A 17,338-nucleotide genomic window follows, 5' to 3' on the forward strand; every position below is an offset into this window, starting at 1 on the left:
CTCTGGCTGCTAGTGGTTAATTAATTATAGTCTCACTTCACTAGTGGGTTAATAGTGCCAGTGGCATCCATAGAATAATTGAATAATAGCCCTAACGTCTTGGGATAGAAAAACAGCCCTGGTGGGTTCGTAATAATATCCCATAGGTGATGCATACTGTATCAGGGGATTTGTCAATCTTGCCTGAGGAAAAAGAGGCTGATGACAAGTAATTTCACACACATAACACTGTAAAATGACTGCTGTTGCTATAATTATAATAATGAAGGGAATATGACAATACAGCACTCAAGGGAAATATCTGGTCATTTTATGCAATGCCTCTAAAAGGAATGCATTTTTCAGCATATTTTATCTTGTTTTATGTTTCTTTTCATTTATATACAAAGAAAGCAACAGAGTTCTGAATAATATATTGAAATGTATGTTTTATTAATTTACAATATTAAAATGAGCAATCATAATAGATATTCAGAATACAGTGACATTATGAATATGATGTATGGCCACATCAGAAGTCTCCACCCACCACTATAACATTATATAAATGAAGGAGACCATCATTGTTTATTATTTACCTGCAGACTAGTGACTACTCTGTAGCTGTGGCCGGCTTATAATGCAGTTATATTGCAGTACTGCTAAGAATGTCCTCAGCTGGATCCAGCCTCAGGAAGAACTAATGGCTAGCCACATATAAACAGCAAGCATGCTCATTTCTTGTAGAATGGAGGTTTCCTACCCGTTCAGAGTCACCAATAACATTAGTACTAACGGATCTTCTGAGGATGACGAGGACTCTGTTTCTGAAAGTGCACAGATTTTCTCATACGTTTTCATACCTCTGATCACATCAATCACTGTTCTTGGTAACACTCTTGTCATTTTAGCCTTTATTATTGACAAAAGACTTAGAAACCAGAGTAACTTCTTCCTTCTCAATCTGGCTATCTGTGACTTTTTCATAGGTAAGTCTTTTGTGATTTGTTTGTGCGGTGAGATCCTGTTTTACGGCAGGATTTTATACTTTTTCTATTACTATGCTCAAACTGTTTGATAATTATTTATTAGCATATTATTGTTGGGTTTTTTCTATACTAATACAAAAACTATTTTTACTCTGTAGTTTTTTTCCTTATTGAAGTCAATAGAGAAAAAACTATGGACGTTGCATCATGCCTTAGAACAATGGGGTGTAGCTTGTGGCCCACTTTAAATCTCAGCATGACATGATGTTGGTTGGTTGTCAGGGCATGCTGGAAGTTGTAGGGTAACAACAGCTGGAGGGCCACAGGTTACATACCACTGCTCTAGGACCTGATTCACTCTTTGCCAGCTTGTGTGGCAGTGGCCAGAACACAAAACAGCTGCAGCATACAGATGTAGTAGAGTTAACACACATGCTTTATGAGACGTGTTATCTAAACTAAATGCGTTAAGCAAACGCCTTCAATTGCTTTTTAATGGCTTGTGTTTAAAGATAACTCGATGAGTTAAGAAATTTTAGTTAAGAGTTTGTGTGTTAACCCTGCTACATCTGTATGAGCCTTCATGTGATGTGCTTGATTTTCATTTAAGCAAGCACTTTGGAGAAGATTTATAGAATTTTAGCGCAAATTCTGCCCCAAAAAAAGAAAACCTGGTGTACATACTAACATATTAGGTGGATTAGACACTTTTAGAGCCCTTGTTATGGATAATGGCTTAGCGGGAAAAGGGTGTGGCACGCCATAAAAGAGGGATAACTTGAGATGCACAAAAAAGGGGTAACATTTTGATGCACAATTCTGGTGTAAAGTAAGACAACTTATAGATGGTATAAAGTTAGATTAGACTCTGTAAAGGTGCAAAACACATCACCAGGAGTGTAGCGTAGAAGCAGGGAAAGTAGGTGCTACAGAGCCAACATTCCAAAGGGGTCTGCCCAGGAGGAGGACTGAGATTTTATTGTCAGGGCCCCTTAACAGTATTATACTATGACGTCATATACAGTGTAAGTATATACAGTGACATGACATATGGTATATACAAGTAGGAAACGGAAAGAGCGGCTGCCTGGCCTGGTCTGAGAGAACAATCTTGACTAGCAGTAGGAGTGAGGGTTGCTGGGGGGATGTGGAGGGAGGCCCAGTCAGTTCCAGTTACACCACTGCTTATCACTGATAAATATGACACATTTTTAGACTGTCTAATCTGAACTGTTAAAATGTATGGCGGTATTAGTAAATCTGCCCCAGTGTGCACTAATGATTTAAAGGCTTAAGCTAACATTTAGAGGTTAAATTTATCAAAACTGGTGTAAAGGAAAATTTTGTCCAAGTTTCAGAACCGTGGTATCTTTGCCACTAAATGAGGAGACACCTGGGAAGTAGGCACTTTGAAACTAATGCTCACACTAAATATGTCTATTTTACTTCAGGAGTAAATTTCCTCAACCTGATGGACCAAGTAAAATATTTCTCCAGCAGCATCAAGTGGGGTTTCTATACCACATGTATCTGCTTCTGGTATTGTAAATGGATGATATGGATGGCAGAAGCAAGGACAGATTACTAATACTATCTAAATGTAAGACAGTGTAAACTTAGACAGTCTGCACCAGATTTGTTGCAGTAGCTGATGCTGGCTGGCCCACCTTGAGACCGTCTAGTCTAAGTTTATGTCACCTACAAGTGGGCTTAGTTTTACTCCAAAATTTTGGCACGTGGAGATACAATTACCGTATTTCTCGCCCTATAAGACGTACTGGCCCATAAGACGCACCTAGGTTTTTGAGGAAGAAAATAAAAAAATATATATTTTTAACCAAAAGGTGTGCTTTTGGTGGGTTTGAACTAATGGCGGTCTGTGCATGACACTATTATGATGGATCTGTGGATGATGCACTGTTATGGGGTGGGGGATTTGTGGATGGCATTGTTATGGGGGGGAGCTGTGGATGGCATTATGACGGGGGGAGTCTGTGGATGGCATTATGATGGTGGGGGGGATCTGTGGATGGAATTATGATGGTGGGGGGATCTGTGGATGGCATTATGATGGGGGGGGGGATCTGTGGATGGCACTGTTATGGGGTAGTGGATCTGTGCATGACACTGTTATATGTGTCATCCACAGATCCCCCCATAAAAGTCCAATCCCCAGATCCTCCCCCACCATCATAATGCCATCCACAGATCCCCCCCACCATCATAATGCCATCCCCAGATCCCCCCACCATCATAATGCCATCCACAGACACCCCCCCCCCCCCCAATCATTATCCCATCCACAGATCCCTAAGGAGGGGCTGTGGTAGGCGGAGAGAGCGGCAGTGCTGGGACTGTACTCTGGCCCCGCCGCTCAGAATGTACAGTATTATACGTAGTGTTAATAATCATATCTAAACTGCGCTCGCCTGCTCCCCATCTGTACCGTACTTACCGGTACACAGGCCATGCTCCTGTAGTAAGCACTAGCAGGCAGGCCGGGCTGCAGGCGACCGTAACTCACTGAGGTCACGTGCCTGCTCCGCCTACTTCATTCATAAAGTAGGCGGAGTAGGCATGTGACCTCAGTGAGTTACGGCCGCCCAGCCTGTCTGCTAGCTGCTATTGCTTACTACAGGAGCGTGGCCTGTGTACCGGTAAGTACGGTACAGATGGGGAGCAGGGGGAGCGCAGTTTAGATATGATTATTAACACTACGTATAATACAGTACATACTGAGCAGTGGGGCCAGAGTACAGTGCCTGCACTGCCCACCGCTCTCCCCGCCTACTACAGACCTTCCTCACAAATTGCCAGCATTCGCCCCATAAGACGCAAGGGCACTTTTCCCCCACTAGTGCTACTTTGTCTTCAAGAATACACTACTTGTCGTCTTGATTTTAGTGGTGGCACAGTGTAATTGCAAGTGCTTGCTCCATTCAAGTGAATTCCGAGACAACGGAGTTGGACCCCCTTCGATCAGATATTGATGACCTACTGATTCTGTACAACCCGTTTAATCTTTCTCTGCTAGCATGTGATGCAACACTATTAATAGGTGCATGCATTCTTTATTGCAGGTATTAACATTGAAATATGTATATATATACTCGGTTAACTACCATTACACCATTATTGCACAGCTAGAATCCATTGATATGCTGGAGTTCAGAGACTAGGCAAATCTGCAGTCATTTAAAAACCAATATCAATATGGAACTATAGGAAAGACATTATGCTGGATGGTTATTATTTTTTTGTATTTTATACAGCCATTTTTCTGCATGCATGGTACATTGCTTGCCATCTTTGTTTTTTATTTTTAAGGTGCATTCTGTATTCCAGCGAGTGCTTCATACATCTTGACTGGGAAGTGGACTCTTGGAGATGTTCTTTGCAAAGTCTGGTTGGTAGCTGACAACCTTATGTGCACGGCTTCGGTTTTTAATATAGTTCTCATCAGTTATGACCGGTTCATTTCCATCACTATGGCTGTATGTGCTTTATATTTCATTTGTATCATGTTCTCCCATATCTTTATGTGTTTCATAACCTTGATTTTATTTTTCTAACCTGTTCATTGTTGAAGTGTCCACGCACAAATGAAAGAAAGAATAGGTTGTGGGGCTTATTAACATGACCATAATCTTTTCCAAAGTAGTGCTGACGGGTTTTCCTGGTGTTGCCACCAAAAATATGAATATGAATATAATATTGAATGACCTCATTCCTTAGCAAACCTCTGCAACCTGATTGTGCTGAAGATCTCCTTCTAATACTAAATATAGTTCTCCTCCGGGATATTAAAATTACAGTAACATGAAAAGGGTCCCTGAAGATACAGTGGCCTCAGTAAAATAGGAGTATTAGTTGATAATTAGCAGCTATTTCTGACTGTTATATGTAAGGACTTGTTTTGTCTGCCTTACTTTCTGCTTATTTTTCTTCAATTTTTCTTAAATGTTGGATGACATTTTTGGGGCTTTGAAACCAATTACTCAAGTTACAATGGCTTCAACATGCAATGGTCGGAACCAATTAATATTGTAACTTCAGGGACCACAGTCTTAAAGGGGTTATCCAAGATTAACTAAGACCTCCCAGAGTGGCCAACCCACGGTGGTGATCATACTTACCTGGTCCGTGCAGCTAGGCTCAGTCTCTATGGCTCCTGGGTCGGCTCTGTCTCTTCCTGCAGTGCTGAAAGCAACATCAATCGATGGGGAGACCTGCTCCCCTTGCATCAAGTCACCAGTTGTTGTGATACAAGGGGAACAGGTCACTGTCACCGCTGCAGACTATGATTATGTAGACAGATGTTGTTTTCAGCACTGCAGGGAGAGGAAGACCCGGCCCAGGAGCAACAGACACTGAACCCAACGGCAGGGACCGGGTCAGGTGGAGTTTACCTCTCCGATTCATTTTCCTTTCTTCCAATCAGTCAGAAGAACAGGAAAAAACAAACAAAAGAAAACAGTATCCTGTAAAAAAAACAAAAAAAAAAAACGGATCTTGTGCATCAGTTATGCACATTTGGCATCCATTTGAGCCATTTCCATCAGAGATCCGTTATTTTAGACAGAAAAAGAAGGACTGCATGCATTACTACTTTTTCCATCTAAAAAAACGCATCTCAGACAGAAATGGCTAAAATGGGTGCCAAATGTGCAACAGGATCTTCCTTTTTTTTTTTTTTTTTTTTTTTTATACAGGATCCTGTAAAATAATGGATCCTGGGCATAACTAATGCACAAGATCATTTTTTTTTACAGGATCCAGTTTTTTTCTATTCTTCTGATGGATCAGAAAATGAAACAAAGATGAGCACTCTCCCTAAGTATTATAACCACCATGGATTGACCACTTTGGGGGGTATTAGTATTGGATAACTCCTTTAATATGTTGCCCTCTTTAGAATACCTTATTCTACAATAAATACACTGGGGCAATTTTAAGAGTTTTAATGTGATTGTGCCTAGACCTTGTGGCACATTTCTGGCGCATAGTGTTGCATCCAGTTTTTGACTAACATGCCAACAAAATCCACTGTGCCTCACTCGATAGGGAGCTTTGGCTTAGTGGAAAACGGTATGACATATGATGCTACAATGTGAGCCAATAAGCCAACCAAAAGGCAATGTAAATTTAGTCTAAAGTGTCTAGCCTTGCACCAAAGTTAGTATACAGTATGTTCCACTGTGACTTATTTATCATGCATTTTAGACAGAATTAGTAAATCAGTCCTCTATCTTTCCTTGCAAGACTTTTTATAGGTTTTTGGTATGGCTTTTTAATGTTTTTTTTTATTTTTTTTATATTGCTTTCTACACAATCATTTACTGTTGCTCTGTCAGGCATCTCCTGCTCAGCTCCACTCCTGGTCAGCCACTGTGCAAGGAACTACAATCTAGTACAGTATAATCTTCCATTCACACGTCCGTAGTGTATTGCGGATCCACAATACACCCGGCCTATAGAACTGACTATTCTTGCCCGTAATTGCGGACAAGAAAAGGACATGTTCTATTTTTTTCTGGAGCCGCGGACCGGAAGTTCGGGCCCGTGCTCCGGAAATGCGGATGCATCCGTTCCTGCCCCATAGAGAATAAATGGGTCCGCACCCGTTCCAGATAATTGCGGAACGGGTGCAGACACATTTTATGGACATATGAATGGACCCTAATCGAATGTAGTTGTTTTCTGTATAAACTCACAGCGCAGGAGAATTCTATAAGAAAAGACTTAAAAAGGGGTTGTCTAGGTAAAAAAAAAAAAAACATGGCCGCTTTCTTCCCAAACCAACAGGCTTCTTGGTTGCACTAAATAAAGATGTAGATGATTATTATTATTTCTACTTTGTGTAAGAAAATGTGCGTTAATAAGAATAAGGTAACAAGAAAACTGGTTCTGATCTGGTTGTCCCCCTTTTTTTTTAGGTGGTATATCGCTCCCAACAGAGGAATCATAGTCAGACTGCAGTTAAGATGGCCTTGGTTTGGATACTAGCCTTTCTTCTATACAGTCCAGCTATTATTTTATGGGAATATGTTAATGGTGACCCTCTCATTCCTGAAGGCTTGTGTGTTGCTGCATATTATTATAGTTGGCATTTTCTACTTGGTGCATCAACCTTTGATTTCTTTCTTCCATTGATAGGCATTGTAATCTTTAATTTCAGTATATACTGGAACATTAGAAAGAGGAGTAGGAAGAAACCTGAAATGTTCACACCGGGTCATAGTGGGATGTCTCCAGGACTGCCAGTTATATTTAGATCTGGAAAATTAAACGAAAGAAGACCTGAATCAAAGAACAGTGCATCTCAGTCATCCATTGGCATCTCCTCCTCACAGAGCAGCATCCAAGCTATGAAGCTCTCCAGGGATAAGAAAGTTGCTAAGTCTCTCACAATTCTGGTCTGTGTATTTGGGATTTGTTGGGCGCCATACATATTTCTCCAGACTATCCGTGCGGCTTGTCATGATACCTGTGTTGAATCTTACTGGAACCAAGTTACAAGCTGGATGTTATGGATCAATTCTTCAGTGAATCCTATTATCTATCCTTTGTGCCATAAAAGCTTTAGAGATGCTTTAATAAAAATGTCTCAGAAATGTAAATTTAGATTCTGATAACATTTAAGAATACTAATTCTACTTTTTGACCATGAATAAATATGTAAACTGTACTTAGTACTTAATGATCCTTTTACACATTAGTCTATAGGCAGATTTGTTCCGACCGTCTAATGTATATGGGGAGCTCCCACCTCTTCCCTGAGAGATGATGATGTAGGACAGGAGGATCGGGCAAACTGTATTTAATCCTTTTCTTCTCCCAGTAATGAAGATGCTACGAAAAGTCTCTGGTAGCAGCAATCTCCTCTCTCCCCACTGACAACATATGCTGAACCGATTGTGTATGTGGGAGTCAGAAGGGAATCAGGAGAGATCATTAGGCTGACCGCTATTGACAGCGCATCGCCACCTTAAGTTCAGTGACATAAGAATGTGTGATTTGTGTGACGTAAAATGATTGTAGTCACTTTCCTGTGTGATGCCCTATTCTACTCCAAATGATGTCCTCCCATCTAGAGTTGAGCTGACACCTGGATGTTCGGGTTCGGCCGAACTCGAAAAAAAAGTTCGGGGTCGGGACCCGAACTTGACCCCGAACTCCATTGAAGTCAATGGGGACCCGAACTTTTGGCCACTAAAATGGCTCTAAAATAGTCCTGGAAAGGGCTAGAGGGCTGCAAAAGGCATCAAAATGTGCTTAAGAGCATGGCAATTGTTCTGCAAACAAATGTGGATAGGCAAATGACTTAAAATAACATAAAATACAGAAAAAATTAAAATCTGGATCTAGGAGTAGGAGGTTGAGGAGGCGGTGGATGTGCGGTGTAGGTGGAAGCGGCGGTGAAGGAGGAATAGGTAGCTAACACTGATTTGTGTTATTTTTAAATTGGGGTATCCCCCAAAATATTGGGACATATAACAAATTAAAACAAAGAATAAGTGCACTTGAGTACAAGAATGGATGGTTGAGGCTGGTATAAATGTCTATTCTGCACAAGGTACGGACAAGTCCTGTGGGATCCATGCCTGGTTCATTTTAATAAACGTAAGCTTGTCCACATTTGCTGCGGCCTGTGATATTGCTCTCTGCCGTGCTAAACACACGGTCACACTATACACTGGCTGCAGGGCAGGTCAGCACCTCCAAGGCTGACAAAGCTTTTCCACATTTGGGCCATGCTAACCCTGCCTTCTCAGGTGCTGGCGGTGCCCCAGCTGCGTTGGCGACCTCTTCCTCCTCCTCTGCCTTCGCCTTGTGCTTCCACTGTGCCCCCGCTGTCAGGTGGGAATGCCATCATCAGCGTGCGCTTGTAGTCGCGCATCTTCCGATCAGTAACAGATGTTTTTACTAAATTTAGTTCCCTATCAGCAATGCAGAGCAGGGGTTCATTCACAGCAAAAGGGGGTTCATGTCACCCAGCAATAGAACAGAGGATTTTAAGAGAACAAGGCCCCTGTCACCCAGGCACAGAAGGGGTTCATTCACGGGAAAAGGGGGTTCATGTCACCCAGCAATACAACAGAGGATTTTGAGAGATTTAGGCCCCTGTCACCCAGGCAGAGCAGGGGTTCATTCACGGCAAAAGGGGGTTCATGTCACCCAGCAATAGAACAGACGATTTTGAGAGATTTAGGCCCCTGTCACCCAGGCACAGCAGGGGTTCATTCACGGCAAAAGGGGGTTAATGTCACCCAGCAATAGAGCAGACTATTTTGAGAGATTTAGGCCCCTGTCACCAGGCACAGCAGGAGTTCATTCATGGCAAAAAGGGGTTCAAGTCACCCAGCAATAGAACAGACGATTTTGAGAGATTTAGGCCCCTGTCACCCAGGCACAGCAGGGGTTCATTCACGGCAAAAGGGGGTTCATGTCACCCAGCAATAGAACAGACGATTTCGAGAGATTTAGGCCCCTGTCACCCAGCAAAAGAACAGACGATTTTGAGAGATTTAGGCCCCTGTCACCCAGGCACAGCAGGGGTTTGTATACACCAAAAATTGTAAAATGTCACCCGACAATTGAAAATAAGATTTTTTTCAATTTAGGGCACTAAAATACTCTAAAATACTCCTTGAAAAGGCTAGAGGGATGTAAAATGTGCTTAAGAGCATGGCAACTGCTCTGCAAACAAATGTGGATAGGGAAATAACTAAAAATTACAAATTATTAACCTGCAACTCAGAGAAGGAGGTGGATATAGAGTCGGAGGTTGAGGAGGCGGTGAATGTGGTGTTGTAGGTGGAGGCAGCAATAAAGGAGGAGGAGGTAGCCAACAATGTTTATTTTTTATTGGGGTAGGTAGCCCCCAAACTATTGGGACAAATAAAAAATAAAACAAAGAATCATTGCACTTGACTTGAGTACAAGAATGTGTGTTTGATGGTGGTATAAATGTCTATTCTGTACAGACAAGTTTTGTGGGATCCAAGCCTGGTTCATTTTAATGAACGTGAGCTTGTCCACGTTGGCTGTGGACAGACGGCTGCATCTGTCTGTAATGACGCCTCCTACCGTGCTAAATACACGTTCAGAGAGTACACTGGCTGCAGGGCAGGCCAGCACCTCCAAGGCATACAGGGCAAGCTCTGGCCATGTGGACAATTTGGAGACCCAGAAGTTGAATGGGGCAGAACCATCAGTCAGTACGTGTAGGCGTGTGCACAGGTACTGTTCCACCATGTTCAAATGCTTCCTCCTGCTAACACGCTCCATATCAGCAGTTGGGGCCGGTGGTTCGGCGAGGTGACAAAGCTTTTCCACATGTCGGCCATGCTAACCCTGCCTTCTGAGGTGCTGGCGCTGACACAGCTACTACTTTGGCAACCTCTTCCTCCTCCCTTGCCTTCGCCTTGTGCTTCCACTTACCGGCGCCACTCGGGAATGCTCTCAGGAGCGCGTCTACCAGCGAGCGCCTGTAGTCGCGCATCTTCCAATCACGCTCCAGTGAGGGAATTAAGGACTGCACATTGTCTTTGTAATGGGGATCCAGCAGGGTGGCTACCCTGTAGTCAGCACATGTTAAGATGTGGGCAACACTGCAGCATTTAGTCGCTCATGTGTGCCAGGCTGCCCAGAGGTAAGGACAAGCTGTCCTCTGTGGGAGGCGTATTGTCTGCCTCCTCCGTATCCCCCCAGCCACGCACCAGTGATGGGTCCGAGCTGCGTTGGGTGCCACCCCGCTGTGAACATGCTTCATCCCTATCCTCGTCCTCCAGTAGTGGGCCCTGGCTGGCCAAATTTGTACCTTGCCTCTGTTGCAAAAAAACTCCCTCTGAGCCACTTCTAAAAGACTGGCCTGAAAGTGTTAGAGATGACCCCTCTTCCTCGTCCTGGGCCACATCCTCTTCCATCATCGCCCTAAGTGTTTTCTCAAGGAGACATAGAAGTGGTATTGTAACGCTGATAACGGCGTCATCGCAACTGGCCATGTTGGTGGAGTACTCGAAACAGGGCACACAGGTCTCGCATGGAGGCCCAGTCATTGGTGGTGAAGTGGTGCTGTTCCGCAGTGAGACTCACCCGTGCGTGCTGCAGCTGAAACTCCACTATGGCCTGCTGCTGCTCGCACAGTCTCTCCAGCATGTGCAAGGTGGAGTTCCACCTGGTGGGCACGTCGCATATGAGGCGGTGAGCAGGAATGACGAAGTTACGCTGTAGAGCAGACAGCCGAGCGGCAGCAGGATGAGAACGCCGGAAGCGCGCACAGACGGCCCGCACTTTACGCAGCAGCTCTGACATGTCGGGGTAGTTGTGAATGAATTTCTGCACCACCAAATTCAGCACATGTGCCAGGCAAGGGATGTGCGTCAAACCGGCTAGTCCCAGAGCTGCAACGATATTTTGCCCATTATCGCACACCACCAGGCCGGGCTTGAGGCTCACTGGCAGCAACCACTCGTCGGTCTGTTGTTCTATACCCCGCCACAACTCCTGCGCAGTGTGGGGCCTGTCCCCCAAACACATCAGTTTCAGAACGGCCTGCTGACGTTTACCCCTGGCTGTGCTGAAGTTGGTGGTGAAAGTCTGTTGCTGACCAGATGAGGTGGTAGAAGAGGAGGAGGAAGCCGAATAGTAAGAGGAGGCAACAGGAGGCAAAGAATGATGCCCTGCAATCCTTGGTGGCGGAAGGACGTGCGCCAAACAGCTCTCCGCCTGTGGCCCCCACTACATTTACCCAGTGTGCAGTAAGGGAGATATAACTTCCATGGCCGTGCTTACTGGTCCACGTATCTGTGGTTAGGAGGACCTTGCCACAGATGGCGTTGCGCAGTGCACACTTGATTTTATCCGATACTTGGTTGTGCAGGGAGGGCACGGCTCTCCTGGAGAAGTAGTGGCGGCTGGGAACGATGTACTGTGGGACAGCAAGCGACATGAGCTGTTTGAAGCTGTCCATCTCCACCAGCCTGAATGACAGCATTTCATAGGCCAGTAGTTTAGAAATGCTGGCATTTAGGGCCAGGAATCGAGGGTGGCTCGGTGGGAATTTACGCTTTATCTCAAAGGTTTGTGAGATGGAGAGCTGAACGCTTCCGTGTGACATAGTGGAGATGCTTGGTGATGGAGGTGGTGTTGTTGGTGGCACATCCTCTGTTTGCTGGGCGGCAGGTGCCAACGTTCCTCCAGAGGCGGAGGAAGAGGCCGAGGCAGCAGCAGAAGAGGGAGCAGGAGGGGCCTGAGCCCTTTCTTGGTTTTGAAGGTGCTTACTCCACTGCAGCCCGTGTCTCGCATGTAGATGCCTGGTCATGCAGGTTGTGCTAAAGTTCAGAACGTTAATGTCTCGCTTCAGGCTCTGCTGGCACAGCGTGCAAACCACTCGGGTCTTGTCATCAGCACATTGTGGGAAGAAGTGCCATGCCAGGGAACTCCTTGAAGCTGCCTTTGGTGTGCTCGGTCCCTGTTGATGGTGGCCAGTAGCAGGCGAACTGTTTTGGCGACAGCTGCTTTGCTTTTGCACCCTGCTCCCGCTTTTGCTACGCTGTTGGCTCGGTCTCACCACTGCCTCTTCCTCCGAACTCCGAGAGTCAGTTGAATGACCTTCATTCCATGTGGGGTCTAGGACCTCATCGTCCCCTGCATCGTCTTCCACCCAGTCTTCCTCCCTGACCTCCTTTTCGGTCTGCACACTGCAGAAAGACGCAGCAGTTGGCACCTGTGTTTCGTCATCATCAGAGACGTGCTGAGGTGGTATTCCCATGTCCTCATCAGGAAACATAAGTGGTTGTGCGTCAGTGCATTCTATGTCTTCCACCCGTGGGGAAGGGATAGGTGAATGCGCCTTGGGAAACCCTGCCAGCAGAGTCTTCAAACAGCATAAGAGACTGCTGCATGACTTGAGGCTCAGACAGGTTCCCCGATATGCACGGAAGTGATGTGACAGACTGATGGGCATGGGTTTCAGGCGCCACCTGTGCGCTTTCTGCAGAACACTGGGCGGGAGATAATGTGAACGTGCTGGATCCACTGTCGGCCACCCAATTGACTAGCTCCTGTACTTGCTCACCTATGCACGTGTAATCACAGATGTGCACTATATCAGAGAGTTTTTTCACCACAGTAACCTAATAGCCGTATTTGTGGCCTAAATGTGACAGTCACCTATGCACGTGTAATCACAGATGTGCAGTATATGAAAAAAAGTTGTTTTTTTAACAACAGTAACCTAATAGCCGTATTTGTGGCCTAAATGTGACAGTCACCTATGCACGTGTAATCCCAGATGTGCAGTATATCAGAGGGATTTTTCACCACAGTATCCTAATAGCCGTATTTGTGGCCTAAATGTGACAGTCACCTATGCACGTGTAATCACAGATGTGCAGTATTTGAAAAAAAGTTGTTTTTTTAACAACAGTAACCTAATAGCCGTATTTGTGGCCTAAATGTGACAGTCCCTTATGCACGTGTAATCCCAGATGTGCAGTATATCAGAGGGATTTTTCAGCACAGTATCCTAAAAGCCTTATTTGTGGCCTAAATGTGACACCTATCGAAGTGTAATCACAAATGAGCAATATATGAAAAAAAGTTTTTTTTAAGCATTTAAGCAAAATAAGCAAAACGCTGTGTTTCTGGACTAGCAGACATGCAGATAGTGCTGGTGCACTATCGTTGCATAAAATGGCTGCCGATTATGTATTGATATTGACAAACTGAAGTAAAAAAAAGTTTGTTTTCAGCAGTAGTTGGCTCAGTGCAGGCTTAAAAAAATTGTGCACTGCACCCACAAAACACATTTGATGTAGATCGCTGAGTAAAAAGGCAGTTCTTGATAATATTTCTCCCTGATCTCTCCCTGACAACAGCTGCAGCCTCTCCCTTACACTAATCCGAGCAGAGTGACGGGCGGCGCCACGTGACTCCAGCTTAATTAGAGGCTGGGTCACATGCTGCAGTTGGCCAATCACAGCCATGCCAATAGTAGGCATGGCTGTGATGGCCTTTTGGGGCAAGTAGTATGACACTTGTTGATTGGCTGTGCAGCCAAAAGCGCCAAGAAAGCGCCGAACACTGAACCCAAACTTTTACGGAAATGTTCGGTTCAGTTCTGGGTGCCGAAAAACCTAAAGTTCGGTACGAACCCGAACTTTACAGTTCGGGTTCGCTCAACTCTACTCCCGTCTACATATTTCATTCAAACAACATAATTTTAAGTCTTAGGGTTTCTCATACACATTAAACTATTATTGGTCGAACACGTCTCCTCTCCCCCTATTGAAAAGACATACACACTCAGCCAAAACTAGTATGTATGTGAGAGTCAGGAGAGAGAGCTGTCAGATGAATGAGCATTCAGCCAACAGCTATTTGAAGTGTATACATACAGGGGGAGGAATGCGGTGCTGTAAATGCAGGTCTCCCCCACTCACTGATTGGGTAATTATCAGGAATGAACAGTTCGTTAACTGCCTAACTTTAATTCTGGTGCGAAATGTAGGGGTAAAGGAATTTTTTTTTTCTCTAAAAACGTATTGTACAACTTCCGGTTCCGGCACTGGTATGTGAGGACACGGCAGGCTCAGCTCCTCACCGCTAGAAAAAACAGACCCGCTCAGCTAACTCCTCTTGTGTTCACAAGAGTAAATGACCATACTGACCGATTCCGGGAGGCGTATGGAGCGGTATTTGCTTCGGAGTGTGCACAGATCCAAATCCTCCAGCCACACTGCTCCTGAGAAAGACAGCGCGCTTTCCAAAATGGTGCTGACCCCGGCATCAGCGGCACTCCAAGGAGATCAGAGAATGCTGGAAAACTCACCGGTAAATACCCAGTCAGATATGTTTGACTCAGTGGGGAACAGTGTCGATATAAAATAACTGGCTTTTGAGGTAGCCAAACAGCTTGCCCCTGATCTCATTGCCTCACTGTCCTCCACAATTCAAGTAGCGCTGAACAAGCTGCACGAGGAGGTGGCGCTACATCATAGATTTGTGGAAATCGAACAGAGGTTGGCGTGTGTAGAGGAAGATTCTGCAGGTGCAGCAGCTAAACACAAGGACTTATTTCAGTTAGCCAACCGTTTGCAGGAGAAACTAGAAGACCTGGAAAATAGGTCCAGGAGGAGCAATTTTAGACTGGTTGGAATACCAGAATCAGTGCCACCGCAAGATCTGCGACGCCTATTTGAAAGTGATCTACCCCAGGCCCTAGGCCTCGATGGGAAGCGGAGAGTTGAGAGAGCACTTTGTGTGGGGCCCCAGAGAGAGCCCATGGCGCCATCCTCTATGACAACAAATCAGAGACCCTGCCAAGTAATTTGCAAATATCTAGATTACTCAGATAAGGAGGACATTTTGAGGGCTTATAGGCTAAGACGTGAGCCGTTGTTCATACGCGGTAACAAAGTACTTGTATTTGCTGACTACTCGGCAGAAACCATGCAGAAACGCAGAGCCTTCAGTATTGTATGTTCTGGACTGCACAGAAACTGGATCAAATTTCAACTAATGTACCCAGCAACTCTCAAAATAAAACAGACAGCACAACACGTCAATTCACTGACCCAAAGGAAGCTGAGAGTTACCTACTCTACATTGCCACAATAAAGAAATAACATCACAACGTGGAGCAAGACAGAAGACCCCAGAAGATTCGGCAGTTCTTCATCACCAATGCAATCGTGTGCCACCAGATTCTGCCTCGTCTACCCGGGGTTCTCCGAGAGAACAGAGGTCTGCGGCTAGACAGCAACACACGACCCTATGAGTTGAGTGGACGCTTTTATGTATCATCTGAAATGGGTCATGGAGGACTCCTGAATCTATAATTTAACTAGTGGTGAGATGACGCCGTGTATACCAGAAAAAAGGAAAAGTCACATTACAAAATAGTTAGGAGAATGTGTTTAATAAGGTTGATTTTCTTAATATTTTTCAAGTTACGTTTTTTAATTTTTTTGCTGGGAAATTTACCATACATCTTAGAGGTAGGCTCATTGGGAATTTGCTGAGATTAAGGAGATGCTGCGCTGGGAGGCATCCCCTTAGTTTTTCCTTCTCTCTTTCTATTGCTGCAGTTCAGCAAGGGCTATGGGTCATCCTGCAGTGGCGCTTTATGAAAGTCATTTCTTAGAATGTGAAGGGGGAAGGGGCTACGCTCCCCCAATAAGCGTATGAAAATCTAAAGGCATCGCAAACGGCTAAAAGCAGATGTGGCGCTACTGCAGGAGACCCATCTTACAAAGGAAGATTTCCATAGAATGGAGAAGCTCTGGGTGTGGGCTGTGTATGGCTCAGAAGCAGTAGGAAAGAAGGCAGGAGTATTAATTCTGATGGGACGTCATCTCCCTCATATGATCCATGCTACAGCCTCCAATACTAAAGGCAGAATTTTGCATATCCATTTATCAGGTCCCTTTGGAGATTACAGCATTTATAATATTTACGCTCCTAATAAGGATCAAAAGGGCTTTTTAGACGGGGTTGGATGTAAGATATCAAGTGACCCTCATCCTTTCAAGATTGTAGGGGGCGACTTTAACCTACTAATGAATGCTCATGAGGATAGAAGAAATTATGGCATTAAGAAACAAGTATGGACCCTATCAAATTTTGTCGAGTCTTCTGGTTTAAAGGATAGTTGGAGACTTCAGCACCCACAGGGCAGAGAGTTTACACATTACTCCCATAGTTGGTTGAGAATAGATTATTTGTTTCTTTCGCCGGGAATATTAGAGAAGGGGTCTAGGGTAAATATTGAAGATCTAGTGATTTCCGATCACGCCCCTGTGATTTTGGACCTGATGAACCAATATCTTAGGGGACAGGATTATGTCTGGAGGTCCCCAAACTTTCTCCTGTTAGATGAGAATTTTCGGAAACTATGGTGGATGGAGTATTTCAATGACAACTTGGAACATGTTCATTCGCCGACGCTATTTTGGGAAGCTGGGAAGGCGGTCCTAAGAGGCCGTTTGATAGCTTACGTGTCGTTTATAAAAAAATAGCACAGGATCGTTTCCAGACAGCTAGTGAGTCCTTGAGACAGGCGTATGAAAAAAATATACACTAGATAGAACACCCGAAAATAAAGTGGGTCCTGGCTCAGACGGATTTTGAAGGGTGGGCAGATAAACTTAAAAGGTTTAAAAAAAAACTAAGCTTGACATTGACTTACATAAATTCGTCATAAATCAGGAAAATTGTTGGCATCTCTGGCAAAGGGGAAGAGGCGAATGACTCATATTCATAGTCTTCGTAGATGCGATGGCATAAGAGTGCAAAGTCCAAAGCAAATTACTGATCTTCTGGGGGATTACTTTGCTAGATTTTATAATGTATAGCTATGTTTC

At 44.6% G+C, this 17,338-nt stretch overlaps 1 protein-coding gene across 1 annotated transcript; it reads left to right on the forward strand.

Annotated features, from left to right (window-relative positions):
* Positions 1 to 727: 727 nt before the first annotated feature.
* LOC122939343 (histamine H3 receptor-like) lies at positions 728 to 15,593 on the forward strand. The gene is made up of 4 exons (XM_044295410.1): positions 728 to 968; positions 4,296 to 4,462; positions 6,905 to 7,583; positions 14,881 to 15,593. Exons 1-4 carry the CDS (start codon positions 728 to 730, stop codon positions 15,591 to 15,593), a joined length of 1,800 nt encoding a protein of 599 aa, XP_044151345.1.
* The last annotated feature ends 1,745 nt before the right edge of the window (positions 15,594 to 17,338 follow it).

Source organism: Bufo gargarizans, chromosome 5, assembly GCF_014858855.1.
Source record: "Bufo gargarizans isolate SCDJY-AF-19 chromosome 5, ASM1485885v1, whole genome shotgun sequence".
NCBI lineage: Eukaryota > Metazoa > Chordata > Amphibia > Anura > Bufonidae > Bufo > Bufo gargarizans.

Coding starts and splice junctions, on each gene's coding strand:
- LOC122939343 (XM_044295410.1), top strand. CDS start 728: ATGGAGGTTTCCTACCCGTTCAGAGTCACCAATAACATTAGTACTAAC. Junction 4,463..6,904: donor TCATTTCCATCACTATGGCT/GTATGTGCTTTA, acceptor CTTTTTTTTTAG/GTGGTATATCGCTCCCAACA. Junction 7,584..14,880: donor AATAAAAATGTCTCAGAAAT/GTAAATTTAGAT, acceptor CTTTTGAGGTAG/CCAAACAGCTTGCCCCTGAT.